General features: G+C 58.3%; 1 protein-coding gene across 2 annotated transcripts in view; it reads right to left on the bottom strand.

The window, feature by feature from the left end:
* Kdm4b (lysine demethylase 4B) overlaps positions 1-26386 on the bottom strand; it is a 100375-nt gene that overhangs the window by 35538 nt on the left and 38451 nt on the right. For both annotated transcript variants that reach the window (XM_070008358.1, XM_070008359.1), the window contains exons 6-9: positions 24288-24481; positions 8062-8111; positions 4125-4228; positions 148-285 (exon numbers count right to left, since the gene is read on the bottom strand). In XM_070008358.1, the coding sequence (XP_069864459.1) occupies positions 148-285; positions 4125-4228; positions 8062-8111; positions 24288-24481 (486 nt within the window). The remainder of the gene's footprint in view (positions 1-147; positions 286-4124; positions 4229-8061; positions 8112-24287; positions 24482-26386) is intronic.

The raw sequence follows: 26386 nt of genomic DNA, 5'->3' as shown, positions 1-26386 counted from the left end.
AGACACATGCTCTTTAGAACCCCAGACAGAGCCTGGAAGAGCTCCCTGGCCCAGGCTGGCGCAGTGGCAATGGACAGCCTTGGGCCCCAGCTGTGGAGGTAGAGAGCCTGCATGGGGATGGAGTTGTGGGGAGAGACAGGACTCTACCTGAGTGGCCACTTTGCCGTAATCAATCCACCGTAGCGTGGCAAAGTTGGTGGACTCGGCGCAGTTGAATCCATGGTTGAAGCCAGCGTGGTAGCCGTAGGGAAACGTGATCATGAACTCCCCAGCCTCCTGTGTGATCTGGGGAACAAAGGTGTGCAGGTGAGGAGGGGCACGCAGGCGAGGGGCCAGGCAGCAGGACAGGGCCAAGGCCTCCATGGGCCCCGCCACGCACGGCAGTGGTGGGCAGGGAGGAGAACACCGACTGACAAATCAGTGGGGATCCACACAGACTCCCCGCAGCTCCCTGATTGGCTCACTCAGAACATGTGGGGAGCCCACATGGTGCCACTCCTGAGATTCTGCACTCAGGAGGCTGAGGCAAGAGGATGGAGAGGTCCAAACCAGCCAAGGTTGCATAGCAAGAAACGCATTAAGAGAGACAGAAGAGGAAAAAAAAGAACATAAGCTAAGAGTCAGATCCCAGCACAGCACAGCTCTCCCACAGACACGGCGGTGCCTTCTGAAGGGACCCTGGGTGTGTGGACATGCGTGCAGCAAGGCTCTCTGGCTTTGGAGGGGCTGTGGCACACTCAGCCACAAGTGGTGGCAGAAGTGTGGGGACATGCTGGTGACGTGCCCACGGCCTTCCTTGCACAGGAAGGCATCTCCAATGGTGTGCGCATGTCATGTCCCCATCATGGCCCTCTGCCAAGAAGTGGCTGTGAGGAAGCACCCCGTCCACCCTGGCAAGGGGCTCATCCTACTACCCACAATTTTGTGGGACCACAAAGACATCCCTGAAACACAAGCCGAGCCAAAAAGCAGGCCTGAGGGTGACAGGTGGGGCCGTGGGATACCAGCCTCAGGAGGAGGGAGGTATGGGGGTTACAACTTCATGCTTGGGCAGGACGAACCCTCCTTCCAGGGAGCAAGACATTCCAGATGACCATACTGGCCACCACTTGGCCCTTCAACAGGTGTTTTTTTTTTTTTTTCTTGGGTGCAAGTCCTGGGGCTTGAACTCGGGGCCTGGACACAGTTCCTGAGCTGCTTTGTGCTCAAGTAGCACTGTACCACTTGAGCTTCCAGCTTTTTGGTTGTTAATTACAAATGAGAGTCTCATGGACTTTCCTGCCCGGGCTGGCTTTGAACCACACCCCTCACATCTCAGCTTCCTGAGTAGGTAGGATTACAGGTGTGAGCCGCTCGCACCTGCCAACAGGTTCTTCTTTAGCACTGGTGGCAAGCAGCAGTGATCACTTCTCTTGCTGTGCTCTGGGGCTCTGCAATGATCTCTTTTGGAGACAGGACTGTGGGCCCAACCTGCCGACATGGAAACTGAGGCCTGGAAGGTCTCTGTAGTTGGGCGGGCTCCTCTGTTCAGGGGATAAGTATGGCATGGCAATCTGGAATTCTGTGTGTGGCTGTCAGGATGTTTCCACTGGTCTGGGTTACATAGTCCAGAGTGGCCTGCTGGGCACAAGGCTGTGTCTCCAAGCAGCCATGGTGGCACGGTCCTGTGCTGTGCCTCTCCCTGTAAGAGCACCATGCTTGGGCCTGTGCCTTTCTTGGGTGCCAAGTGCTGAGCGCCAGGCAGGTAAGCGGGTTGGCCGGTGGGTTGGTTGGCGTCTGTTTGAATGTTTTCCCCATTCTTGGCTCATTTGTCTCTTCACTGTGGCCCCACCCATGTCCTTCAGCAGATACAGGAACTAGGTTCATCTTCGTACTCAAGGCATAGGCACGTGCGGGTGGGTGAGGGCGGGCAGCAGGGCCTCCCCCCACACCGCTCCCCCCCCCTTTCCGCAGAGCCAGCCACTGCTCAAAAATCCATCAAAACTGACACTGCCTGGAGAAACGCCAGCTCCTAAGAACACGATGATATTTTTCTTTTCAAGTAATTAATTGTACCAATCACAGGAAGTCACTGTGCATTAAGTTATAGATTTAAATTCCTGTCCAAGTAACAGGCCTCCGTGGCAGGACGGGAGAACACCCGCAGCGTGGGGCCGGCATCCACATCACAGCCTGCACTTCCGGCCTCTGTCCCTCCCGCCCTGCAAAGCCAGGCAGCTCTTCCTGTCACCCAGGCCTTGTGTGGTGAGCACTGAGCTCATTATGTGACATGCAGGGAGAGCCAGCACACTCAGCCTTCTGAGGGTGCAGCTGGGCCCTCTCACCCCAAACTGGAAACCTGGGGACAAGGCATGGCAGCAGGGCGCTAGGTTAGACATGCTGACTCGCGCCGGGATGCAGCCCAGGATGAAGGACGCACAGGTAAGGACCATGAGGTTCCTGCAAGAACTCGGCGTGTGCCCTCCACGTCAGGCCGTTCCCAGCAGCAACAATAAATCAGGAGGTGTCTGGGATGATGGACGGTGTACAGCACTGGGTGACAGCCCGGGGCGCCATCCCCTGACGCCAGGCCCAGAGAAGCTGTGCACGTGTGTTCTGTGAGCTCACACAGAACAAATGAGGAAGTCAATGGCAGATTACACAAGTACACACTTTTAATTATTAAAAAGCTCTGCTATTGATCTGCTTTTTCTTGAAGAAGTAAATACCATTACAGAGATTTATAGTTGGGAGCAGGGAGCTGCTCGTGTGAAGGTGCCAGGAATTCAGATGAGGGATGCACACCAGCCTTGTCCCAGGAGCTGGGCCACGTGGGAGTTGCTTTCCACTGGCCACACACAGGCCTTCACCCCACAGGGATCTGGAGACATGGAGGTCTGGTCATGCAGGTGCCTGGGTCATGCAGGTCAGGAGTGAGGCAGCAGGGCGTTGGCAGCCCCTTTGAGACATGGGGTGCACTGGTCAGGGAGTTCAGTGTTTCAAGTTCAAGCAGACCATAGTATCGGGGAAGCAGGGTGTGGCTGGCTCATCCATAGACGCCACTTAAGTGGGAGGATCTTCTCCAAGAAAAGGCCCCAAGATCAGCCCTTGTCCTTTCTGTGAGGGCTGTAGTCACCTGATACAAATCTGACTGTCTTTTCCTATAAGGGAGGGTTTCAGACAGAAGCCCCAGGAGCTGGCAAGCCGCCTTTCTTGGGCACATCTTCCTCTGCCTGATGTGGCAGCGGCGGCGGCAGCTCTGGCCAGGCAGGAAGAACAAGTTACCCTCGGTTGCCACAGTGATGCTCCAAGCAGAACGATTGAAATGTCACAAGCAATTTCCACATGCCGACGCGCGACAGGAGCGGGGGCGTGAAGGGTCTCATCACAGAACTCGCTCCTGGGCCTGACAAATTGCTCTTCACAAAAATGCCTTCCCCTATGAGACCGTCTCTCCTGCCTGGCAGGAGGGCTGGAGGGCTACAGGCAAACAAATGCCTTAGCCTAGTCTAGCCTGGGGACCCCGGCCAGCACCTTGAGGCCCATGCAGGCCCATCACAGGGCTGGAGGCCAGGCAGAAATGGTGGCACTAAAGAGCCTGCCACCCAACCCAAGCAGCCCAGAGCTGCTGCGTCTGCAGAGGTGAGCTGTTACCCAGATGTGGGGGCTCTGAGCAACGGGAGACCGGACCTCTTCCATCCCAGCCCTGCAGATAGTTCTGGAGCCACATCACACAAGCTCAGGGGGCCCCCGGAGCCATTCAGAACAGGCCATGCCAATCATCAGGAGCTTAGGTGCAGGGACCGTCCTTGAAGCTGTTGCTTGCTTCTTGGCCACAGCAGGATGCTCCATGCCTGCCATTTCCAACCTGGCCCTCTGGAGGGAGGGCCTGGGCGGCCATGCCCAACACTGACCTTAGTCTAGTTTAGGTCGTGGGGAAGCAAGTAAAGACTTCACCTGACCCATGCCTCCCTCATATGCTCAGCCCCCAGCAGGTAACATAGCTCCCAGCCAGTAACAGCTCTAGAACTTTCTCCAGGTTATCTCTTAGGCATTCTCAGTCAGCCAGCTAGAGACCAGAGCCTATCCCACAGAGGGCATCCCCAGGCCCCATCCCGCCACGGGCACCCCCAGCCTGTACGCACCCTGCTGAAGGGGATCCCATACTTCTTCAGGATGATGGGTGAGATGAGGGTCATCTTGTGGCGCAGGAAGGCATCACAGCCCTGGGAGCTCCCGGGGAAGAAGCCTGGGGCAGGAGAGAACACACAGTGTGAGGGCCACAAGCCAGGGCAGCGGGGATGCCATGCTGGCAGGAGAAAGCAGGCAGGCGGGAGTGTAATATGCTTGAAAAGGAACACGCTGGCCCTCCAAAGCACCAGGGGTGCACAGTACTGTTGGGGTGGAAGGTGGGGGTGCTCCTGGTGCCCACCAAACCCCCGTGCCCAGTGCCCAGGGCAGCCTGGAGTCTGGCCCCATGGGAAGGAGAGGCCTATGCCCATGACAGGCCCAGTGCTGGGGTGCAGCTGTGCAAAGGGCAAGGCACACTCAAGCCGTGGGCACTGACCTGTGCCACCCCACCCAGAGCTGGGAAAGACAAGGGGCCACCAGCATCCTAGAGCCACCCAAGCCAGGAACGTGGCAAGCAAACAGTGTCCACGTAGAGGCTCCTTCCTTCCAGGCAAGAATGATGAACCAAGCTTGAACGTTCTAGGGAAGTCAAGGCGCCTGTGCCCTGCTGGCACCCTGCTCAGATGCTCTCATGGCTGCTCAGTGAGGAAGCTGAGCCTCACGGGGTCTGGATTAGCACTGGGAGCCCCTGCAGGGTTGGTCTGCAGGTGGGCAAGTGTAAGCCATGGGCCTCGGCCCTGCCTGCTCCCAACGCCCAGTTAAGCAGCCCCAGCAGCCAGGGCCGGCTCCACATGGGCAGTAGAGGCCCAGAGGCAACCCGCCCTGGGGTAGAGCACAGATGCCTGCTGAAGCCCAGGCTGTGCTTATGGGCTTGTCCACGACCCCCAAAACCTGTGCTGTGGGGGCCAGGCCGAGAGGCATACAGGGCCTTGCCAGCTCGCGTGCTCCCTGCTCCAACACCTGCTCTGCCTGCAACCAGAGAGAGGACACACGTGGCCTCAGCACTGGCCACCTGCATGAATGCACAGGCGTGGGGCAGCAGGGGCGGTGGGGTAGGCAAGGACCAGGTACCGGGCTGTGTCTGTACCCCATCATCCTGCATGGACCAGGCTGCCATGTAGATTAAGCGAAGGGGTGGAGTGTCAGGGAGTGGTTGAGGGGGTGCTCGTGGCCACCTTCCCTTTTAGGACTCACTGGCAGTCACAGGTCATCCGGAGTCCCTTCATGGAAGCCTGTGCAGACCCTGGGCCTGGCCTTGAGGCCCACCCTTGGTGGGTGACCACCTGGAGGGCACCGTGTGCAGGCATGTGAGCACAGGCCATGCGGTGCACACTGGACAGGCGCGTGGGGCTGCGAGGAAGGTACCAGGAATCACTGCACTCACAACTTCCGCTGGCACTAAAAGCATTTCAATTAGAGTTATGACTGCCTGCCACCCGGCTGCCGGCCGCGCCGCAGTTCCTCTTTTTAATGCACAGTTTAAGTGGCTCTCATTAAAGCTCTAATAAAGGCACACATTTTAAGTGATTAGCACCGATAATGCGCCAGCACATTAATGCGCTCTCCGTGGGCCCCACAACTCTCCCCGCGAGCCCATTTGGAGCGGAGCTATTCATTCTGCACATTAGTTGCAGCCATTCCACCCAGCTCTGTGAAGGAGTAGGGGGGACATCTCCCCAAAAGGTAGCAGGCCCTAAGCCTGAGTCTGCAGAGGAGGGCGGCGTGGCCTCCTGCTGCCACTGCGGCTGCCGCTAGTCCTGTACAACCTCCCTCCTGTCCTCCCTGCCTGTAGGCCAATGGCCCAGCTATTCCTGAGCTTTGCATGGCTCCCTGGCAGGAGTGAGTTGGTATTTTTAAAAGCCCATAGCAGGGAGCCCACACCGAGCTGCTTTTCATTATGAAGAAGCTAGAAAGTGCTGTAGCACTAGGGGTAGATGGTGACTCCGAGACTCTGAACCTCCAGCTACTGGGGCCCGCCTTCACTTTCTTCTCCAACAGAAGGGGCATGTGGACAGGAACACAGGCCCAGCATTGGGTGGTCTGGGTGTTGGCGACAGCCACTGGGCAGCCTTCGTGATCATCCCCAGGAAGGCCAGGCCTGGCCTGGCTGTCCTGCCACCGTCTGCCACCATCTCCTGCAGCCCAGCTGGTCACGGGTGTGATCAGCTGAACTATGGCACCCACACTGCCTGCCACCCGCTCCCAGAATCTGAACGTTATCTTACATGAAGCAAAAAGGACTCTGGGCAGGAGCAGGCTAAGGACACTGAGCAGGGACCACTGTGGATCTCCAGAGGGCAGAGGAGGAAGGGACCAGGAGCCAAGAGATTTAGGACCTCAGGGAGCTGGGAAAAGAGGAACATGGAGCCTGGCTGGAGGCCCTTGGAGGAACCAACCTCTGATTAGAGAACTGTAAGTTTTTGTTTTGGGTTGGTCGTGGGGCCTGAACTCAGGGCCTAGGCGCAGTCCCTGAGCTTTTTCATTCAAGGTAGCACTCTACCACTTAAGAGCCACAGTTCCATTTCTGGTTTTCTGGTGGCTAATTGGAGTTTCATGGATGTTTTCCTACCTGAGCTGGCTTCAAACCGTGATCCTCAGATCTCAGCCTCCTGAGTAGCTAGGATTGCAGGTGTGAGCCACCAGTGCCCATCTTGAAACTTTAATTTTTTGTTTTACATCCACTAAGGTGGTGGCCATTTGTTTTAAACAGTGGAAAAACATGCAACCTGTATTCCGAATGAAATCTGCCCCTCAGTGTGTGTTTGAAAGCCCAGCTGTGTTGGCTGGGCTGTTTGCAAGCTGTGGCACAGAGTGTGGGGCCTCTGCTAGACCAGGAGCCGGGTCGTGGCTGGAGCTTCCCTCCCTCCTGCTGCTTTGGTGGCTGGCATGTCAGTATTTCCTGGGCACACAGGAGCCACCAAGCCAGGGGCAGCTTCCCAAATTGGAGAAAGGGGGCCTCACTGGCCTGTGCTCTTCTGCCCTCACATAGCATCAACGTCACTCTGCCTGGCCAGCCCAGAAGGAAGTGCCTCTGCTTAAGGATGGCCTGTTGATTGGATGTGAGGGGACCCTTTGAGCCAATCAGGACTTGCTATGGTCTGGGTCCCTAGATTCTTATGCTAACACCTACATCCTTGTGTCATGGTACCAAGATGTGGCACAGTCAGGCATGCGTGCAGGCCGCACTCAGGAGGCCAGCCTGGACTACACAGTGAGATGCCATCTGAAACAACAGAAATGACAGTGTGGCACCTCACCCTGGAGGCTGAGGTGGCTTTGGGGTCCCCGCCACGGGAGGATGCTTGGCTCACACCAAATGTACTGGCCCAGGACCTGGGATTCCCAGGCTCCAGAACCGGGAGCATCAATCATTGTGCACCCCTAAATGTGGGTCAGGGTCTTTGGCAGGGTAGCCCCACAGAGGCTGGGCTGTGCAATATCCTTCAGATACTTGGTAATTCCTGAAACCCAAGATCAGGAGCTGGTGGGGAACCCTGCTCCTTCCACCTGCCTTGGTATCTTCAACCAGAGTAGTCAGGGTCTCCCTGCAAACCTAGCCTGAAAAGAGGCCCTGGAGGGGGGGAGGAGATGCAGGTGGGTGGTACAGGGCGGGCACCAAGGGAGGACATGTGCTGAGGGCAGGGCAGCAAGGATGGCCTGCTTACTCAGATTCCCCACGTGCTGGAGGACACGTGGCATAGAGAGACATGCGCAGAGAGAGGCAGAGCAGGCTCAGTGGGACAGGCCTTCATGCTGAGATCTGAGAACAGGGCACTTAGGGCAAAGGCGGTGGGAATATGGGAACCCAAAGCAGGCAGGGTGTGGAGCTCATCACCATGACCATTCAAACGCAGCCCATCTGGGTGGCTGGCAGCTACTTTCCCAGCCCTCACCCAGCCCCCCTGGTCCCAGGCCCAGACGATCTCACCTGCCACGGGCACAGACACCTACCGATAGCCAGCCGCTCCAGGCGTTTGCCATGCTCAGGGGGGATGGCGTACCTGCAAGAGAAGGGAGGTGGTCAGCATGCATTGGAGCATATGCACCACAGGGGCAGGGTGGCCAGGACTCAGGACTGTGAACCCAAAAGGCTGCCAATGGCCACAAGTGCCAGGAGGTGCTAAACCCCAATGAGGCCAGAGGAGCAACACAGAATTCTACGCCCTGAGCGAGGCTGGGGGGTGCAGCAAGAGCTCCCCACTCAGCTGGCTCTCATGGCTGTGCCATCCACATCCCCAGGCTAGAGCCGACAGGGAAAAGCAGCTTTGGGAGGAGAAAAACACCACGGTCACCCACTGCCTAAGTTTAGTTTTTACACATTTTCCACTTAAAAGGATTCCGAGGCTCTGTCATCCGCTAGAAGATGAAGATGAAAGTTTGCAAACAGATGCAGGGGGGCTGATGGGCCTCTGATGCTGAGCTGCGGGCACAAGCTGGCGCCGCGGCAGCCTGGGCCTCTTCCCGCCACAGCCTGGCAAGGAGGATGCCAGGAACCACCACCGGGGGAGACATGGACTCTCACAACTGGGAGTTGGTGGGGGCCAGCGCCTGATGCCCTCCCAGATAACGAGTCTGTTCTAGAGCAGCGATGCCAGTGTCTCGCCTTCTACACATAGTCAAGCGAGTAGAGGCACGAGGCAGCCCGCAGCCTCTCCCCACAGCCCTCGGGCAGGACGCAAAGCGGTGAAAACACCAGCGAGGAAAAGATCGCCCTGACCAGAGTCGTACAGGCCCATGCCAACCACCAACAGAGACGTTTGTTATTTTTCTCATAAAATAGAAGGGTGGGGTGGGAAGATAAGAGAAACATCTTGTTGTCTCTAATCTAAATAGGATTCAATAATTAATTTCTGGGCATAGCACATTTGCAGGGCCTCTGCCAGAAACACCCTGGGCACCTTCAGCTGTGTGGATGTTGGAGAATTTTCCATTGTGTGGACAAAGCAGAGGGGGTGCTTTCTCACTCGGCCTGTCCTCATTTACATAAGGACCAGGGCGCTAATCCCCCATGTGAAGCGCCTGGGTGGGACAGCGTCCCCCACGCGGGGAGTGAGACAGTCCAGGCCTGCTGGGAAGACGCCTGAGGATGGGAAACAACTAATTTATGGCTCCAGGGCTGCGATGATTAATGCAAGATCCCCAGCCTACAATGCTGCTTTCACTTAATTACCGCCTGTAATTGGGAGTTGTAAAGATAAGATTAATTGAATCTGGTGGATGTTAAAAGTTTAATACTTTGGAACGTGGCTCCTGTTATCGGAAAGTACAGACTGCAGGCCGCCGGCCCAGTGTGCTGAAGAGTGGCCCCTGGGGAGATTAGGAAGGCTTTCGGATGGGAAACAGGCAGGCACAGAGACTTCTGGACCCGCCACCAATGCCCGGGAGCGCTGAGCCTCCTGCCACCCAGAACCAGCTAGTGACAGCCTTAGGTAGCCCAGGCACCAATGCCAGGGATGTGCCAGCCCCTTCCTCAAGACTCAAGCCCAAACTCTCAGCTCACAAGCCAAAGCATAGGGCAAGGGCTCCGTTCTGTAAGGACAGCACTGTGGCGATGTGCCTCAAGGGTGGGCAGTAGGAGCCCCCCGCCCCCCAACACACTAGAAGCCATCAAAGCACCAGGGTGCTGCCTTCCCATGAGACCTTGAGCAGGTCCCAAGCCCAGGTGGCTAGGGCCAACCATGGAGGGCAGACAAGGGCAGGACAGAGAAGGCTCGAGCTGGCTGGGACAGCCGCAGAGATCGGGACCAGCAGCTCCCCAGGCAGGTGTCTCACAGACCCTTCAGGACCCCCAGAGCCGAGCCTCGATCCCCCTCCCCCAACACACACCTCCCCCACCTCCTCCTAGACAGTCCTGGCACCCACTGCGGGGTTCGAGAGGTTTGTTCTCTCAGCCTGCAGGCAGTCAGGCATCTGTCTGGCCATTAGCAAGCAATTTCTGGGGCTGTAAAATAAAGTGGGTTTGATTGGTCACGGACACAGGGAAGCAGTCTGCCTCCTCGCTGCTTGCAAGCTTGGGCTCCATTACAAGGTCAAATTTCATGGCCCAAATCAGCCGCTCTGCCTGCCCATGGCCCGGGTGGCCGCTGTGAGTGGACGAGGCAGCACACTCACCCAGCAGCAACTTTCTCAGACAGAAGGGTATCCCTAGATCTCCTCCAGACTTCTTCCAGGGTCTGCTCTGGGCCCCTGGACACTGTCAATCTCCTTGTTCTGTACTGTCCTGACCTGCTTGGGGTCTCCCGCTCTACCTGCTGGGGCTGCTGTGACCCATGTCCCCACACCTGGCCTCTTCCTGAACGCTAACATCCTACACAGCCAGCACCCCTGTCCTCCCATCCTCTGGTCCCTCCAGAGCTGGCCTCCGCTCACCCCTAGAGCCCGGAAGCCCAGACTGCCCAGGATGACGTCAGCTCGGCCCACCCCCTGGCCCAGGCCTCCACGTATTGAAGGCTGAGCTCTTTGAGGGCGAGGAAGGACAGGCTCCCTGGGCTGTGCCGGGGGTGGGAGGAAGATGCCATCCCGAGGGTCACTCGGGCTCCGGAGGAGAGGAGCTCCAGACTGAGTCACCCCTCTGGAACCACTTCCACAGCCATCTCTCTTAGGTATTTGTTTTAAAAGCCTCCGATTTGGGCCCCCATCCCACCTGCTCTCTGCTTAAAATAAAAATACGAGACCACTTTCATGAATTTGCCTGTCATCCTGGCCCAGGGCCGTGCTAATCTTCTCCATATTGCATGTTACCCAAGCAAGCACGCTCTACTTTTGAATGTTTGCTGTGAAGTACTTCGGGAAGATCCAAAGCAAGAACCCATGAACAATTTGCTTCTGCATCTCCCTGGCAACCTGGTGAGCTGCGCTAGCCGGCAGCATGCAGCAAGCTCTGTAATTCTGTATTCAATGCCGAGGCGGTGCTGGGAGGCTGAGGGAGACAGGCCTAGACCCTGTGTACTGGCAAGCCAAAGGGGCTTCCCTTCCTAGATGAGGTGTCAGCATGAAGCCTATGGGAAGCCGAGAGGGACTAACCCCAGAGGCCCCTTCTGAGCTGGGGATGCACAGGATGGAGGAGGTACAAACTCAGGCTAGCAGGTAGACAGTCCAAGAGGCTGCAGGAACACTCTCAGGAGAGGCAAGGGTGAACTAACTTCACGGAAGGCTCCAGAAGGAAGCCACATCCTGGGCCTGGGATCTCTGCCTTTCCAGATTTCTTCCTGGAGGAATTACTGCCACCCTAAAAATGCGAAGCTGAAAATCCACTCATGTGGCTTTGGGACAGGAGCAGAGGCTGGGCCACGCCAGCCTGACCCACACGGGCTGAGACCAAGTGTGAGTGTGCTGGGGGAGGGCACACTGCACAGGGCAGCCAGGACGTGGCGGGGACACTGGACCTCCAGCCAAGACCATCAGAGGCACCAGCTTCTTGTTTGGGCACCAAGGCCAAAGGACAGGAATGCCATGTGAGGAGTAGGCCTGTGGCCAGGCTGGCAGCACAGCCACCACGGGGACATAGGGCTTCCACCCGCACAGCTCTTAGCCAGATTCCCTGGGGCTGATGAAGGGAGCCTCTAGTGTGAGCTGGCCAGAGCACAGCTGCAGGCCCTAGGCTTCCAGGAGGGGGTGGCTGCAACCCCAGGGCCACCGAGACCAACTATGATTAGAAACCAGCAGCCTCCAGCTTCGGACAGGCGGCCTCCCCTCTCTACGAGGCCGGCCACGGTCTTCCGTCCGCCACAGAGGATGCTATTAATAGTGTAATTTTCTTGGTGTTTTGTTTATTCCCCTGGAATGGCTTGATGGATGTGAATAATTATCAGACTATAAAAGCCAGCAAATGTGCTATTTTCTATCGCTCTAAATCATCAAACAAATAAAGTGTGAAACAGCATTTTTGAATATAATTTTCCCCTCTAATGGCTTAGAATTATTATCAAGAACAATGAAAATAAATAAGCAAATGCCTTGCGAGTTAAAAATTAAATGAGTGTGTCAGGAAGAGCAACACGGCCATCCTGGGGCACAGGGCCTGCTCAGAACCATCCATCACACGGCAGCAGAGAGTCAGTGAGCAAGAAGCACCAGCCCCGCACACCCCTGCTGGCTGGCCCAGCCCCTGCCCTCCAGCCTCAGCAGCCCCAGTCAGCTCTGCAGGTGCTGCCCACCTCCCGGTGTGGGTGATATGGTGCCCAGGGGCAAGCTGGGAGCTCCCCAGTTGGGGTCACTGAGTGTAGGATGGCCTCTCAGGTCCTGGGGTGGCATGGGGAGGCATCTATTCGTAAGTCCACAGGGGCCGGGTGCTGGTGGCTCATGTCTGTCATCCTAGCTACTCAGGAGGCTGAGATCTGTGGATCGAGGTTCAAAGCCAGCCCAGGCAGCAAAGTCCATGAGACTCTTATCTTCGATAAACCACTAGAAAACTGGAAGTGGTGCTATGGCTCAAGCAGTAGAGTGCTCACCTTGAGCTGAAGAGCGCAGGGACAGCGCCCAAGCCCAGAGGTTCAAGCCCCATGACCGACCAAAACAAAAAACAAAAAACCTAAGTCCACAGGGGCTGACTCACCCTCAGCCAGACAGGGCCAGTCACAGGCAAGGTCTCAGGAAGAGGGCGGTCCCCACACTGTGGCCATGGCTGAGCCAGCCACTCCTCCCAGTCCCTGTCCCAGGGTAGCATGTGCAAGGGACAGAGCCACTCCTGAGACAGGGCTGGTGGGGCTGAAGACCCCAGATCAGGGCTCTGAGCCCTGCCTGTCCATGTTCACAAAGTGTAGGTATCTGGCAGCAGCCCCTGCCTGGGCCCTCTTGCTGAGCCCCTCCAGAGGCTTGGAACCAAAGGAGGGAGAGCCAGTGACTTTCTGCATTGACAGCCCTACCCTGCAACGCTCCAGCCATTAGGTGCAGTGGTGATCACCTGCCCCACCACGACTAAGCCCTCTGGAAATGTCAGCTCAGCCATGGTGGTCTAGGGCTGTGGAAGCCAATTTCACAGTATATGCACAAGGGCCAGGCACAAGGCCCCGCACCACTTAACATGGGCCATGATGGACACGGAAAGAAAAAGGCAGAGCCACAGAGCCCGGCTTGGGGAGGGAGCCAGGCATGAGCCTGACACCCTGGCAGGAGTTAGCGCCACCTGCAGCCAGGAGGCCATAGTACACATAGGGCCCCAGGAGGCACGCACCTCCACAGCCCTGACTGGAGGAGGCCAGGGCCTGGGCCTCAGAGGGACGATTCCAGCATCACCCCCACAGGGAGCTTCCCTTGAGCCCCAGTAGCCCCCCTGCTATCTGTTCCACCCTACTTTGCCTTGAGCTCCTGGCTGCCCAGGCCCCAGAGCAAGCCCTCGGCTCTGCTCCTCCAAGCTCACAATGGAAAAGCCAGAGGAGCAGAGGCCCCGCTGATGGCAGCAGGACAAGGTCAGTTTCATCCAGGTCAGCTTCATCGACTGAAACGTCACGGACCTGGGTGACCTCTATGTCCAGTGCCATAAGTTGGCTGTAAAAATACCTCCGGAGAGCCAGGCGTAGTGGCTCATTCCTGTAATCCCAGCGATTCAACAGGTGGAGATTGGGAGGACTGAGACAACATCCCAACACAGTGTGTAACACACCACCCAAAATACAACAGGAAAGGAGGTCGAGGTCGGAGGCCAATCCTGGGTACAAGTGTGAAGCCCTACCTGGAAGACAGCTAGGGCTAAAAATCTTGGCACGACCCGGGTGGCAGGGGCCTAACTCCAGTGAGAGAGTGCCTGCCAGCTCGTGGGAGGCTCTGAGGTCAGGGTCAGTGTGGACACACACAGAAACACCCTAGGCAACCAGGGCAGGGAGCCTTCCACATCATGTTGAAGGGCCGGGCCACAGGCATCGGGCAAGCAGGGAGACCGGCCAGCTGTCCACCAGTCCCCCCCCACTCCACACCCAAGATGCCACCCAAGATGCAGAGCCTGCACGGAAAAGATGGGAGGGGCCAGCCATTAGAAGGGGATGAGACAGGCCCCGCCTTGGAAACCAGTACCACTCGTGACAGACGTAGCTAAGCGGCCATCCCAGGCCCAGAGGACTGGCCGAACCAAGAGTGCCCACAGCGGACGTCTACAGACCACGCGGCCACGAAGGCAAGGTCCAGTCTGGAGTCTGGAAGCAGGACATGGAAGACACGGCTCAATGTCCCCAGCAACGGGGCACAGAGAGGAGAGCGGGGAGAGTGGCAGATGCCTGTTGTAAGGCCCCCTGGCCAGCAGCCAAGTCCACTGGCAAAAGCAGGACACAGCGGTGGCGCGGGGAGGAGAGCACAGCAAAAGGCAGGGGCGGTGGCAGCGGGTGGTGAGCGGGCGGCGTGTCACTGCAGCTCAATTGCCAAAGGAGGGCTGCCAGCCTTCTCAGCAGGACAGGTAATCTGGACAGATGGGCCTCCTGTGGGCCAGTGTGGTGGGACAGACAGCAGCTCAAGGTGCCCTTGGTGCACAGGGAGCGGTCCTGAGCAGCTGGGAGGAAGGAGGGCGCCCCACCCACAGTCTGCCTGAAGGAGACTGCAAAGACCCAGTGCCGGGGAGGACAGGCTGCCCACCCCCCCCCGCCCCCCTCCCCCCCGTGCAGCATGTGTGCAAAGAGGGCGGGGCCTGGGCACACAGTGCCCACCTCCAGTCACTGAAACCACCCTCCTCTACCGGCAACCCCCCTCCACTTCTGAGGTACCCCCACTTGTCTTGACAGTGCTGGAGGATGGGGCTTGTTCCCAGGGAAGCACCTTATTGAGCCTCGGGCCTTTATCTTGAATGGATCGTCTTTTTCCAGGACAATAGATAGTGGAATTTGGTATCTCACACCAGCAGCATGGATGATTTCGAATAATGACATTTTTATTGAAACACACACAAGATCAAGAGTCCTGGGCGTGTGAGACAAACGGGAGCTGAAGCTGGGACCAGCCACTGTGGGGAAGCCAAATAAAGCCGGATAAAAAGCTGAAGAGAGTTAATAAGGCCTGTCACAGGCAGCAGGAGGGGATGTGCTGGGGGAGGGGTCCTAGCGAGGCATAGGTGGCGCCACACCTCCCTGGGGGCCTGCAGAACACCACCGATCACCCCTCATTTAAGCAGGAGTTGGGGGCTGCACGGGCCAGGCGGTGCTGAGTGGGCGGCATTTGACACCCCCAGCTCTGGGTTTGCATCTGAGTTGTTTTTCTATGTGGTACATGTATTTGACAGCGTCACAGGAAGGGGTGCACGTGGCTGGGGATGAAAAGGGGCCTCAAGTAGGCAGCATGGGGGACCACAGTGGACGTGTTGCTCAGAGCGCTGCACGTTTTTGATGCAGATGGCTCACCCCAACTGGCCTGGATGCCAGCCCAGAGAACAGCCAGGAGGCGGCCCACACCCCAACCATCCCCACCCCACCCTGTGCTCTGCCCATGCAGGGGACCCGCATCCTCATCTATTTCTACAAAAACACACAGGTCAGGTGAAAAAAATGAAAAAGGCCCAAGAATCCTGAAAGGAGGGGGCTAGTGGAAGGGGGAGAGGAAAGGGAAAACATGAACAAGGGAAGGAAGACAAAAGGGGAAGAAGGTAGAGAGAGGGGGGGAGGGAAAGGAGGGAGGGAAGAGGGAAGACTCCCTGCATCTGGAGAGGGATTAGGCAGCCTAGACCAGCAGCTTCCACGTACCCTGGATGAAGGGAGCCAGGAGGGACAGCTAGGGGGTGGAGATGAGGTGGGCGATGTGGAGGGTGGGAGGCTGGGAGATGCCTGCCCCTTTAAGATGACTTCAGGCAACTCTTCTTTGGCATTTGTTTTTATCACACAGCCAGCTCCATGGTGGCCCTGGTGTGTCCTTTTAACTTCCCTCTTAAATGCAGAGCCAGCTTAAGAGATGCATGCTACACCCCCTAAGCCAGGTCCATGCTCCCATGAGTCTCAGCCCCAGCCCACTCTATCACAGGCAGCAACCACAGCTCCAGCCTTCGGCTCTTAAACTAGGATAACACAGCCTCCCCCCGACCCCCCACCCCCCACCCTCACGTTCAGGGCCAATGCCATGCTCTTGGCGCACTGGCACCTATGAGCAGCAGGTGCACTAGAGTGACATTTGCCATGGAAACCACTGGTATCCATGGTGACGGGAGGTGGGGCTCCACAGTCCCAGGCCCCCAGGCAGCTGGGTGATCTCTCTACAACTCCACCTGGTGTGCCTCAAAGGCAGGAAGACACTGCCGTGGCATTTCCTTGCACTAACAGCTCTGCTGTGGTGGGCAGAAGACTTGGGCAGCTGGCCCAGCGGCCTGGCCTGGCCTGGCTGCTCCTACCCCTTACAGCAGAAAGCCCATGGTCTCCCAGCACGATGGGCCAGGGCTATGTGTCTGTCACTGGTCCAACGCTAAGCACCCACACTGAACAAAAGATACCAAAATGATGGGCCATCTGCTCCTGCCAGTCCATGCCAGCGTGCGGCAATGGGCTGGCACTGCCCATGTCCACAAGTACCGCTCACACTGCCCCTGCCACCACGCCAGCCTCTCCCCCCGAAGAGCCTCTGCAGCCCTCGTGCAGGGGCTGAGCCTGGCACTGTGCCATGGTGGTGGTCTGGCTGTCCAGCCACACCAAAGGCTCCTTTACAATGGCTCCTGTGCCGGGCACAGATCACAGGGCCCAGTGGGGCCTGGGCCGCCCCACCTCCTCCACAGCCTGGCCTAGGGATGACCTGGAAGCTGTGCGGCACAGGTGGCAGCCCTGGGGGCTGGCAGCACCTCCACCCGCCCCCCCCCCCCCGCTCCTGGGGTCCTTTCCCCCCAACCTTCATGCAGGCCGCCCTCACCCATGGCACCCCACCGTGGCAGTGTCCTGGGCACCCCACAGAGCCAGGCACTACAGCAGGAGCTTCACACCGGGTCTCACAGCGGCTAACTCAGGCCTCATCTGTACATGGGGACAAGGGGCCTGGCTGGAGCCAAGGGCTGCTGGTGGCCCAGGGCTATGAGAAGTGGCCGCTGCCTGCAGTTACTTTCAGCAGGACTGGCGATCAGAGCTCACGTCCTGCACCTGCAGCAGGTATGGTGGCAAGCTGGTCTTTTGCCACAGCCCCACACTGGGGATGGCCAGCCATCCACCACAGAGCAAGGCCTGGCCACACCACACTCACGCAGTTCACAGAAGGAAGCGAGAGCACCTGCACACACGGCGGTGGGCTGTGACCCAGGGGCAGATACGCAGCAAGGTCACACTCAGGCCCACGATCAGGGACACGGGTAAAAGGACACACAGGGCAGAGGGGTGGTGGCATGAAGTCAAAGTCAAATTGAAGGCTCCACTGGCACCGCTATACATGGGGGCTGTGAGGGGGAGGGCAAGGAGAGAGAGTATTGCGCATGCGCACTTGGCACTGAGCTGCTTTATAAACTTCTCACTGTAGGACCGGTCCCTGGCTAGTGGGGGCACAGAGAGGGGGACAACAGGAAGCCCCTGACTCCAGGCCCCCAGGCACAGTGACTGGGTCACAGGCTCCTCTCAGCAGCTACACTGCTTATTATGGTCTCACATCTGCAGACCACAGACTGGGTGACAGGTGGGTGGGTCTGGCCTTACTGGGGGAGCCCTTCCAAGTGACGTCAGGCAGGTCTGACCACGGGGACTCGACAGTGGCTGCCTGGTATGGATAGCAGTCCTCGGCGGACAGCAGACATGAGCAGACCTCAGTCCCCTGACTGCCAGAAGGGCAGGAGGGGCCTTCCCACAGTCCCAGACTGTGATGCCAGCCACAGCCGCAGGCCTGCCGCAGAGCCAAGAGGTGCTGGGAGTGAAGCTGCACAAAGCAACCCTGCCTGCTTGTCCACCACCCACCCTGAGAGAGGGAAGAGGGAGGGGGACGGAGGAGGGGGAGCACGGGAAGGGAGCAGGCCCCTGTCCAACTGCTCTCCTCTTATTTTTCTGATAATTAAATACTGCAGTTTAAAAAGGCATGTTTGGACTGGTGCTAGTGGCTCATGTTGTCATCCTAGCTACGCAGGAGGCTGAGATCTGAGGACTGAGGTCCAAAGCCAGTCCACGCAGGAAAGTCCATGAGACTCTTATCTCCAATTAACCATCAAAAAAAAGCCCAAAGTGGAGCTGTGGCTCAAATGGTAGAGTGCTATAGCCTTAAGAACAAAAACTCAAGGATAGCGCACAGGCACTGAGTTCAAGACTCAGGATTGGTACCACAAAAAAAAAGAAAGCCCTTTTGGGGGTGAACTTAGTGGGATTTGCATTTCCACAAGTGGAGGCCCTCCCTGGAGCTGCGCATGCTAACGAGCATAACAGCACGTTTCTTTTGCGAGAAGACAGGACAGAAAGGAAAAAGCCAGTCGTTCTGCAGAGCGCCTGAGCACCTCACCCCAAGCCCACCGCCCAGTGTGACCCCAGGAGGGCGCCGCGTTGGGGATCCCAGGGGACACTGGATTGGCATAGCTGACAATGACTGTTCACAGAGGGGGAGTCACTCCTGGGGACTCGACACTTGTCCCCAGGCTTCAGCAAATCCACAGTGGGGCTTACAGACACGGCAAGCTCTAAAAGAAAGTAAGAGAAAATCACCCACTGAAAAAGCAGACAAAGTAGGGAAACCCAGAGTCACCAGGAGATGGCAGAGCGGCATGGGTGTCTCCAGTGGCCCCCCCAGCCCCCGGAGTGCACAGGGTCAGCACAGGGAGCAGGGCCACTGGAGAGAGCACGCACGGGGACACGAAACACACGACCTGCAGCCCCCAGAGTGTGTCCCTGATGGCTCCTGGAGACACTCAGGGTGGCCAAGGCCGGGGTTGGCAGGAGCCATGGGTGAGTCTGCACACTCGGGGGGCTTCCTGGCTGCTCTGCCCCAGCTCCCCTCTGTCCTGGGGACGCGGGGACAAGCAATCGGTGCAGCAGCACCAGGCCATTACAGCTGCGGGCGGGAGGCCCCAGCAGCTGATCAGACTAATGGGGCAGACAGGCTGTGATTCAGAACCGCACCATGCCGCGTGTGCCAGATTCCCCGAAATTGCCCATCGTCATCGGTCCGCCGCAGCTGTTAATGACAGCGCCATTCCCCTGCGTGACGGCACTCGATGTCCCAATTTGAGACTCAGACAGTTTCGGAGCTCATTGTTTAGATGCCTGGAGCAGCCTGCGGTGTGAGATTGACTGCCCAGTCCTGACAAGCAGAAGGCTGGGGGCTGGTGGCCCCTGGTGACAACAGAGTGGTTGTGACAAGAGTAAGGCCAAGGGCACGATAAGGAGGCTGCGGAGGGAGCCGGGCCAGGGACAACACAGCTGTCCCTCTACCAGCCCCCGTGGGCCCGAGCCAAGCTCCGTGTGAGTAGCCAAGAGGCCAGCTGGAAAGCCACTCCTGGCCAGGTTCTCTGGCTCACAGGAGTTGCATGCCCGCATACTCTGTGTGACCCGAGACCCCGTCGGGTCTGTCTGTCTCACGCACATACACACACGGCACAGTGCGCAGGTCCATGCATGCAGACTCATTCTGGCTGACCAAACGTGACCAAACGTGACTCTGGTGCCCTCTGAGGGCACCAGATGTCAAGTGAGGACATTGGGCCAGGTCCTGTTTCTTCTTGATCTTTTTTTTTTTTTTTCTGAGCAGTGTTGGAGTTTTAGCACAGGGCCTTGCTCTTACTAGGCAGGTGCTCTACCCCTTGAGCCATGCTCCCAGTGCTTTTTTGCTTTCTTTTTTTTTCTGGTAGGGTGTTGTGTTTTTACCTGGGGCCAGCCTCAGAGCACAATACTGTCTATACCTCCCTTGTAGCTGGGACCAGAGGAGTAAACCACCACACTCAGCTTCACTCGGCTTATTTGTTGAGATAGGGTCTTATCAACTGTTTTGACCTAGCTGGCCTTCAGCCTCCCAATCCCTGCTTCCCAAGCAGCTGAGATTACAAGTATGAGCCACTATGCAGGCTCCACAGACGCCCCTTCGAAGGGCTTGGGGCCTAGGCTCAGGCCAGGAGGAATCAAGAGCCAGCAGCTCCACGGCTACCTTACCAGCAGAAGATGAGAGTGTGCACAGGGCAGAGAGGGGTCCCCATCCTGCCTCACTGTGAGGAACACAAGGGACATCCAGCCATACTGTGTCTGGCGCTCCAGGCAGCTCTTAGCACTCCTCCTGTGACAGCCAGCCCAAGTAGCTGCAGAAGGGTCCTGGGGAAGGTCAGGGAATGGGGCCCTTGGTCCCTGCACCAGGCCGGGAGCACTAAGTTTCCGGTGCTTAGCAGCTATGGGGGTCCTCCTTGGCCAGCAGACCTACATCATAGGCCACAGGGCCTGTGCTGCGTCTGGGGATGGGGCCCGCTGGCTCAGCTCCCAGCAGGCTTCCCAGACAGGCACAAGCCTTGGACACTGAAAAGGCCGCAGCTCAGGTAGGCACCTAGGACGGGAGGCGTGCGCCCCCGTGCGGCACAGCATGGCTACCTGGCCGCTCAGACCCAGAGGAGATGGGGCTGGGAAGTAGAACGGATCGGATCGGGAGCAGCGAAGGATGGGAAGGGCCTCCAGAGTCTGCAAAGGGCCTGGGCAGCCTCCCTGGAGGCAGACGCGACAGCCTGTGGCCTTGCCTGCCCACAGCCAGGGCCTCGGCGCAGGGCTGAGGTAGGCAGGCTGTGTCAGCACACACACGTCCCATATCCCCCCCGGGGCAGGAGGCCCCACTCATGGCACCCCGGGATCTGCCACATACCCTGTCTATCATTGCCACTGAGACTCCCATGAAATGAGATGGCCCCCCAAGAGGAAGGACCTGGAAGAGCCATGGAGGCTTAAGTGTGGGGTGTCCCGGGAGGGTGGCGGCCACTCCGGGCCTTCTCTGGGGACCAAGGACTGTCACAGGGCCTGGCCTGGGCTGGCTGCTCACAACAGGAGTACCCCACTAGCACGGCACCCCTGCCTGCTCCCCAGCGGGGGACACAACTGAGAAGTGGCGGGAGGCATGGGACTTTAAGAGGTGGAGCACGGTAGAAGTCTTGGGGGAATGAAGGGACCCCAGGGGTGTGTTGTCAGTGTGTCTGGAAGCTGTGAGATCCGGCCCCTTGATGTGCTGTGTCTCAGGGACGGTGTGGCGATGGGAGGCTGCTGGCAGCCTCCAGGGGCAGGTAACAGGAGGGAGGGGAGTGGCCCTCAAGTAGGCCATGGAGGTGGTCACAGGCTCTGCCCAGAAGTCACATCCCTGGAACCCAGATGGGAAGGACCGCAGCACTGTACCTCTGACCACACCTCACTGGCCAATAGGAGCACAGGATGGCTGGGGTGGGTGAGGTAGGGGGCGGGTACTTCAAAGCCCCACATAAAGGGAGATTTGGAGCCTAACTCTACACCAGGCTGCTCACATCACACTGACTAGCAAATCATGTGACAAAGTGGCCACATGCAGCGTGTCTTTGTAAGACACCATCCACCCGGTACACGGGCACTAAACCAAAACCTGCATCAGGTCCCGCTTGGGCTATGCAGTGTGACAGGTGCGGTCTGATTAGGAGACAGATGTGGAGCACAGCTGCGGCGGCACTGGTGGCATCTGCGGAGCCCCCCACCCCACTCCAGAGCCCTCGAAGCAGGGCGGCGCGATCACTACTCTCCCAGGTCTGCAGGACAGATGCTGCAGGGGCCCCAAGAGAGGGAGGACAAGGCCTGACAGCTCCCAGGGTGCACTGGTCACCCGGGTCACTGAGCATGCTCGTTAGGCCCTGCTGGACCTGAGGACTGGCTAGGCTCTGCCTCCTGGGGCCACATGGGATGGGGAGAGTAAGGTGACCATGGGCAGTCACTTCAGTCACTTAGTACGCATGTGCCAGGAAGAGTGAGCACCTGGGCCTCCTCCCTGGCCTGACAAACGGGGCTGGAGAGCTCACAGCTCAGCCACTGTGAGCTCCACAGGAAGCCCCCCCTTCCCCAAGAGCCTCCCCTCCCCCCGCCCCCTGCCCCACTCAGGATCACAAGCCAGGGCCAAGATCAAGGTGCTGCCAGAACTTTCTGTCCCCAAAGAACGCTGAAATCACTGCTGGCCTTTGCCCCCAAATGCTCTTCACATTGGATGGTTTGAGGGCGGGGCAGAGGCTCAAAGCAGCACTTGGTGCAGCGGGCAGCAGGTGGGGCTGGCCAACCTGGGACATCCTGTAGAAACCACTGAGGACACAGGTTCTGGCCTCAGCCAACCCTCAGCCATCTGGCCCGACCCCTCAGGCTGCTGCTGGCCCCAGCAGAAGGCCCTCTGTCCAGAGCCAGCCTTGCAGGGCCAGGGGTGTGGCATCTGCGCCTGGTGCAGAGACAGTGTGCTGCTGGCATGGCCTTGGCCCCTGCAGGGGTGAGGACGGACATGCACTGGCGATGGCCGCTCGCTTTTGTCCTACCTTTCTTTTATGACTTTTTCTTTTTTTAAAGGAAATAGAAGGCCTTTCTTCCGTGAACTCCCCCAGAGATGCCGGCTGAGCAGACACCACCCCTCCGCTGCCTGCTGCCCTCCCAGCACCTGCTCTGCCCTCCCAGAGGCTCAGCTTGGCCAGGCCAGCCTGGCACTAGTCACTGCAGCCTCCGAGCCCCTCATCCCAGCATCCTTAACTTCAGGGCCTGGGAAACTTCCACGAGGCTCAGCCTTGTGGAAGGACTGGGGCACCACCTAGTGGTATAAGGGCGCAAAACTTGGGCAGCTCCTGAGAGCTCACTTGATCCCATGTTTCCAAGTCCACGCTGCACCCATGAGCACCCATGTGCACCCACACTGGGAGTGAGCCTCAGCCCACACTCCATACACCTGGCACTGGAACATCCTGGCTCCTGGGGCCCCGCAGGGAGCCTCAGCTTTCAGGGAGCCGGTGTTGAGCCCAGCGCTGTCTAGTGACACCCACGCCCCAACCTCACTCTCAGGCAAGGACTTGGGGCTCCTGCCACCGCTGCAGCAGCGCTGCCTCCAGAGTGGAGGGCAGTCCCAGGGACTTCAGTGCCAGGACATCCTGGTTAAGCCCCTTCCATGAAGTACATGGTGTCACCTCACCAGGAACTACCACAAGGAGGCTCAGGACCACGCACAGGGATGTGTCACCTCCCCAAACCTCCCACAAGCGCCCGGCATGAGGAGAGGACGCAGAGCAGGACAAGGCAGAGGCACAAGCGGGAACATGGTGCCTGGAACCACAAGGATCAACACACACCCAGAGGCACAGCACAGACCAGAAAGCTGGCGGACTGCAGTGAGGGCCCCAGACACCCTGCAGGGGACCTAAAAGGAAGGAAAGGGGAGGGGAGGGAAGGAGAGGAAGGAGGGCTCAGTGGTGGGGCGCCCTAGCCCTAGCACGCATACGGACTGGCTTCCATTCCCAGCACCACAGAAAAGAGAAACTAAAACCAGAGTTGAGAGTCCAGACGTAAATCTTGTCAAAAAAAGGAGGGAGTGCTGGGTATGGTGGTTAACGCCTATAACCCTAGCTACTTAGGAGGCTGAGTGCTCAGGATTTGAGGGCCAGGAATAAAGTCGACAAAGACCCCATCTTAGTCAATAAATACCATGCACGGTAGTGCACGTGTCTAATCTTGTCTCTGTGTGTGTGTGTGTGTGCACAGACATATATATGCAGACACCAGAATGGGAACTCAGGGTCTCATGCTCTCACTTGGCTTTCTTGCTGACAGCTCTACCACTTGGGCCATGCATCTACACCAGGGCTCCAGCTCTTCAGCTCAAGGCTAGCACTCTACCACTTGAGCCACAGCGCCACTTCCGGCTTTTTTTGTTTTTGCTTATGTGGTGCTGAGGAATCGAACCCAGGGCCTCAGACATGCAAGGCAAGCGCTCTACCACTGAGCCACCTTCTCAGCCCCATCCAGGGCCCATCTCTTAAGGAGGGGAGCCTAGTCTCCTGGCATAGCCTTCCAGCCAGCACGCAACCCACCCAGCCCCAAGCCAGCCACCATTGTGGAACCTGGAGGTCAAGGCCAAGGGACATTAGGTCTAGGTCCATAGCCTAGGCGCCATACCAGTAGGACAGCCACCTCCTGACAGGGACACTGGAACAGTGTGGTCCAGCTCCTGGCAGCAGCCACGCGCCATGGCGATCTGGAGCTCTGTACAAAGTAGGCATGGGCCTGGCCCCACTCCTGGTGGGCAGAGCCGAGCTGCCTGAGGACAGTGGTCCATGGCCCCGCCCCCCCAGCCCCGGGACTTGCCGGGCCACTCACCAGGACTTGGGCTCCCCAAAATGCAGGTAGTTGATGCTGTACAGGTCCATGTCCTCCGTGTGCCAGGCAAAGGTGGTCTTCCACATGCCGAAGTACAGGTAGGGCGTGTTGACGCCCTCAATGATGGTGCCGCACTCCCGCTCCACCATGTCCAGGATGGTCCGCAGGTTGCCGATGTTCCACTGCGCCACGTCCTGCGGGGCCACCGAGCGCATGGTGAGCGCGCCTGCGTGCTCCTGCCCAGCCTCCCGCCCAGGCCCTCTGCAGGGGCCCCACTCGCCCAGGGCCTGTGGACCCCTCGCCAGCCAGGCTTGTAGGCTCCAGCTCTGCCTTTGTGAAAGAGAAGGGCCGGGCCCGCCTCCCAGGCTGCCCTGCTCTGCCCTGCCCTGCCCACTTGCTGAATCTGTGCTATGCTGGGCTGTAGCCTCAGTATGACCCATGCAGCGCGGCTGTGCACAATTAAGGCACAGCGAGGAGGGGGTGGGGGGGGGGAGGGCGGGACAAAAGGGTTCGACCCCAGCACTGGTGTGTAGCCTAGGTTCAATGGCAGCCCTTCCAGCACCTACCATCATGGCAAACCAGGACAGGACCTTTTCTGCCCGCAACCCTGTCCTGACACAGGAGCTGTCAACAGTCCCTAGAGACTGGGCCACGCCTGCACAGAAATGAGACACGAGTGCCTGGGACCCAGGGGACCCTGGGGCAGGCCACCCTTCCACCTGTGCCTTCCTGTCCACACATCACCCAGACACTGTGGTGGGCTAAGGGACCTGGGCTTCTTAGATCAAGATGCTACTGTGTTCTCAGCCTCAGGGGGCGCCGAGTGCTGTGCTGCACTGCACCAAGCATGGTGCAAAAGCTCCGGGACCAGCGGGAAGTGTCGCCCATGGGCCGGCCCAGTGTGGTGCGCCGGGGCTCGCACATGGCCACAGCCCTGGCCAGGAGTTCTTTCACTCTCGTTGAAAACCAGCGCTGTGGGGTCCTAAGACTGGGGGAGACACACCAGATAAAGAACCGCGTCTGGAGGCCACAAGGAGTCTGAAGACCCCGTGGGAAATGGGACACTGTGTAGCGAGGTGCCTTCGCGAGCACCCAGCCGGGCACAGGGACACCGCCTTGGATCCGTCCCGACCCATCGGGCTGAGGCGTGATGAGGGGCAGCCGCTGCGCAGGACAGGCAGAGGGAAGCTTCCCTCTCCCTCCAACCCAGCAATCGGAGGTGAGCACCGTCGGCCTCCACCCCCGACTAAGGGTGCGGTTAACAGCTGCCACCTTAGTGTCCCCAGGCAGGGAGCTGAGACGCCCTTCCACAGGAGCGTGGGACACTAGTCAGCCAGCCAGGAGGACACGGGGGACACAAGCAAGGAAGGCCATGTGAGATGACGCAGGTGACCACAGCTCTGTGGTCACAAAGGGAAAGCTGTGTGATACTCGTGGTGGGCCCATGCCACCCCACACGGGTGCCAGCCCCCAGGCCATGGCTTTGGTGACAATGGTGCGTGGAGGTAGGCATGGTCCCAGGAGGATGGGCATCCTGGTGGGGCTCTGCTGATTGGACCTGGAGGCTGGCAGCTGTAGGGTTTGCCCTACCTTTTCTCAATTTTGTTGGCACCTAAAAGTGCACTAAGAAAACGAAATAAGGGGGCTGGGAAGGTGGCTCAGTGGTAGAGTGCTTGCCTTGTATGCATGAGGCCCTGGGTTCGATTCCTCAACACCACATAAGCAAAAAAAGCTGGAAGTGGCACTATGGCTCAAGTGGTAGAGCACTAGCCTTGAGCTGAAGGACAGCGCCCCAGCCTGGTGTTCAAGCCCCATGACCGAAAGAAAATGAAAGTAAGAATCTGGGATCCCCATCTCAGCCCAAGACCACTCCATGAGAAGCAGTGAGATTTCCCAGCAAGAGAACCTGGGCCTTCTCCATCACCAGCCACAAAACCACTTGCAGCTGTGCTCACGATGGAGGACAGGCTGAGAAGTGCAGAATCAACCTCTCAGGAGAAGCCTGGGAGCAAACCCTCATGACATCAGGATGGGCGATGGGTTCTTACACAGAACACAACAGCACAGGCAGCAAAAGGAAAACCAAGGTGAGTGGGAAA

This window comes from Dipodomys merriami, unplaced genomic scaffold (genome assembly GCF_024711535.1).
Source record: "Dipodomys merriami isolate MVZ:Mamm:240054 unplaced genomic scaffold, mDipMer1.0.p SCAF_70, whole genome shotgun sequence".
NCBI classification, from domain to species: domain Eukaryota; kingdom Metazoa; phylum Chordata; class Mammalia; order Rodentia; family Heteromyidae; genus Dipodomys; species Dipodomys merriami.
Note: the sequence above shows the minus strand (reverse complement) of the source record. Positions and strands in the feature narration are given on the sequence as shown.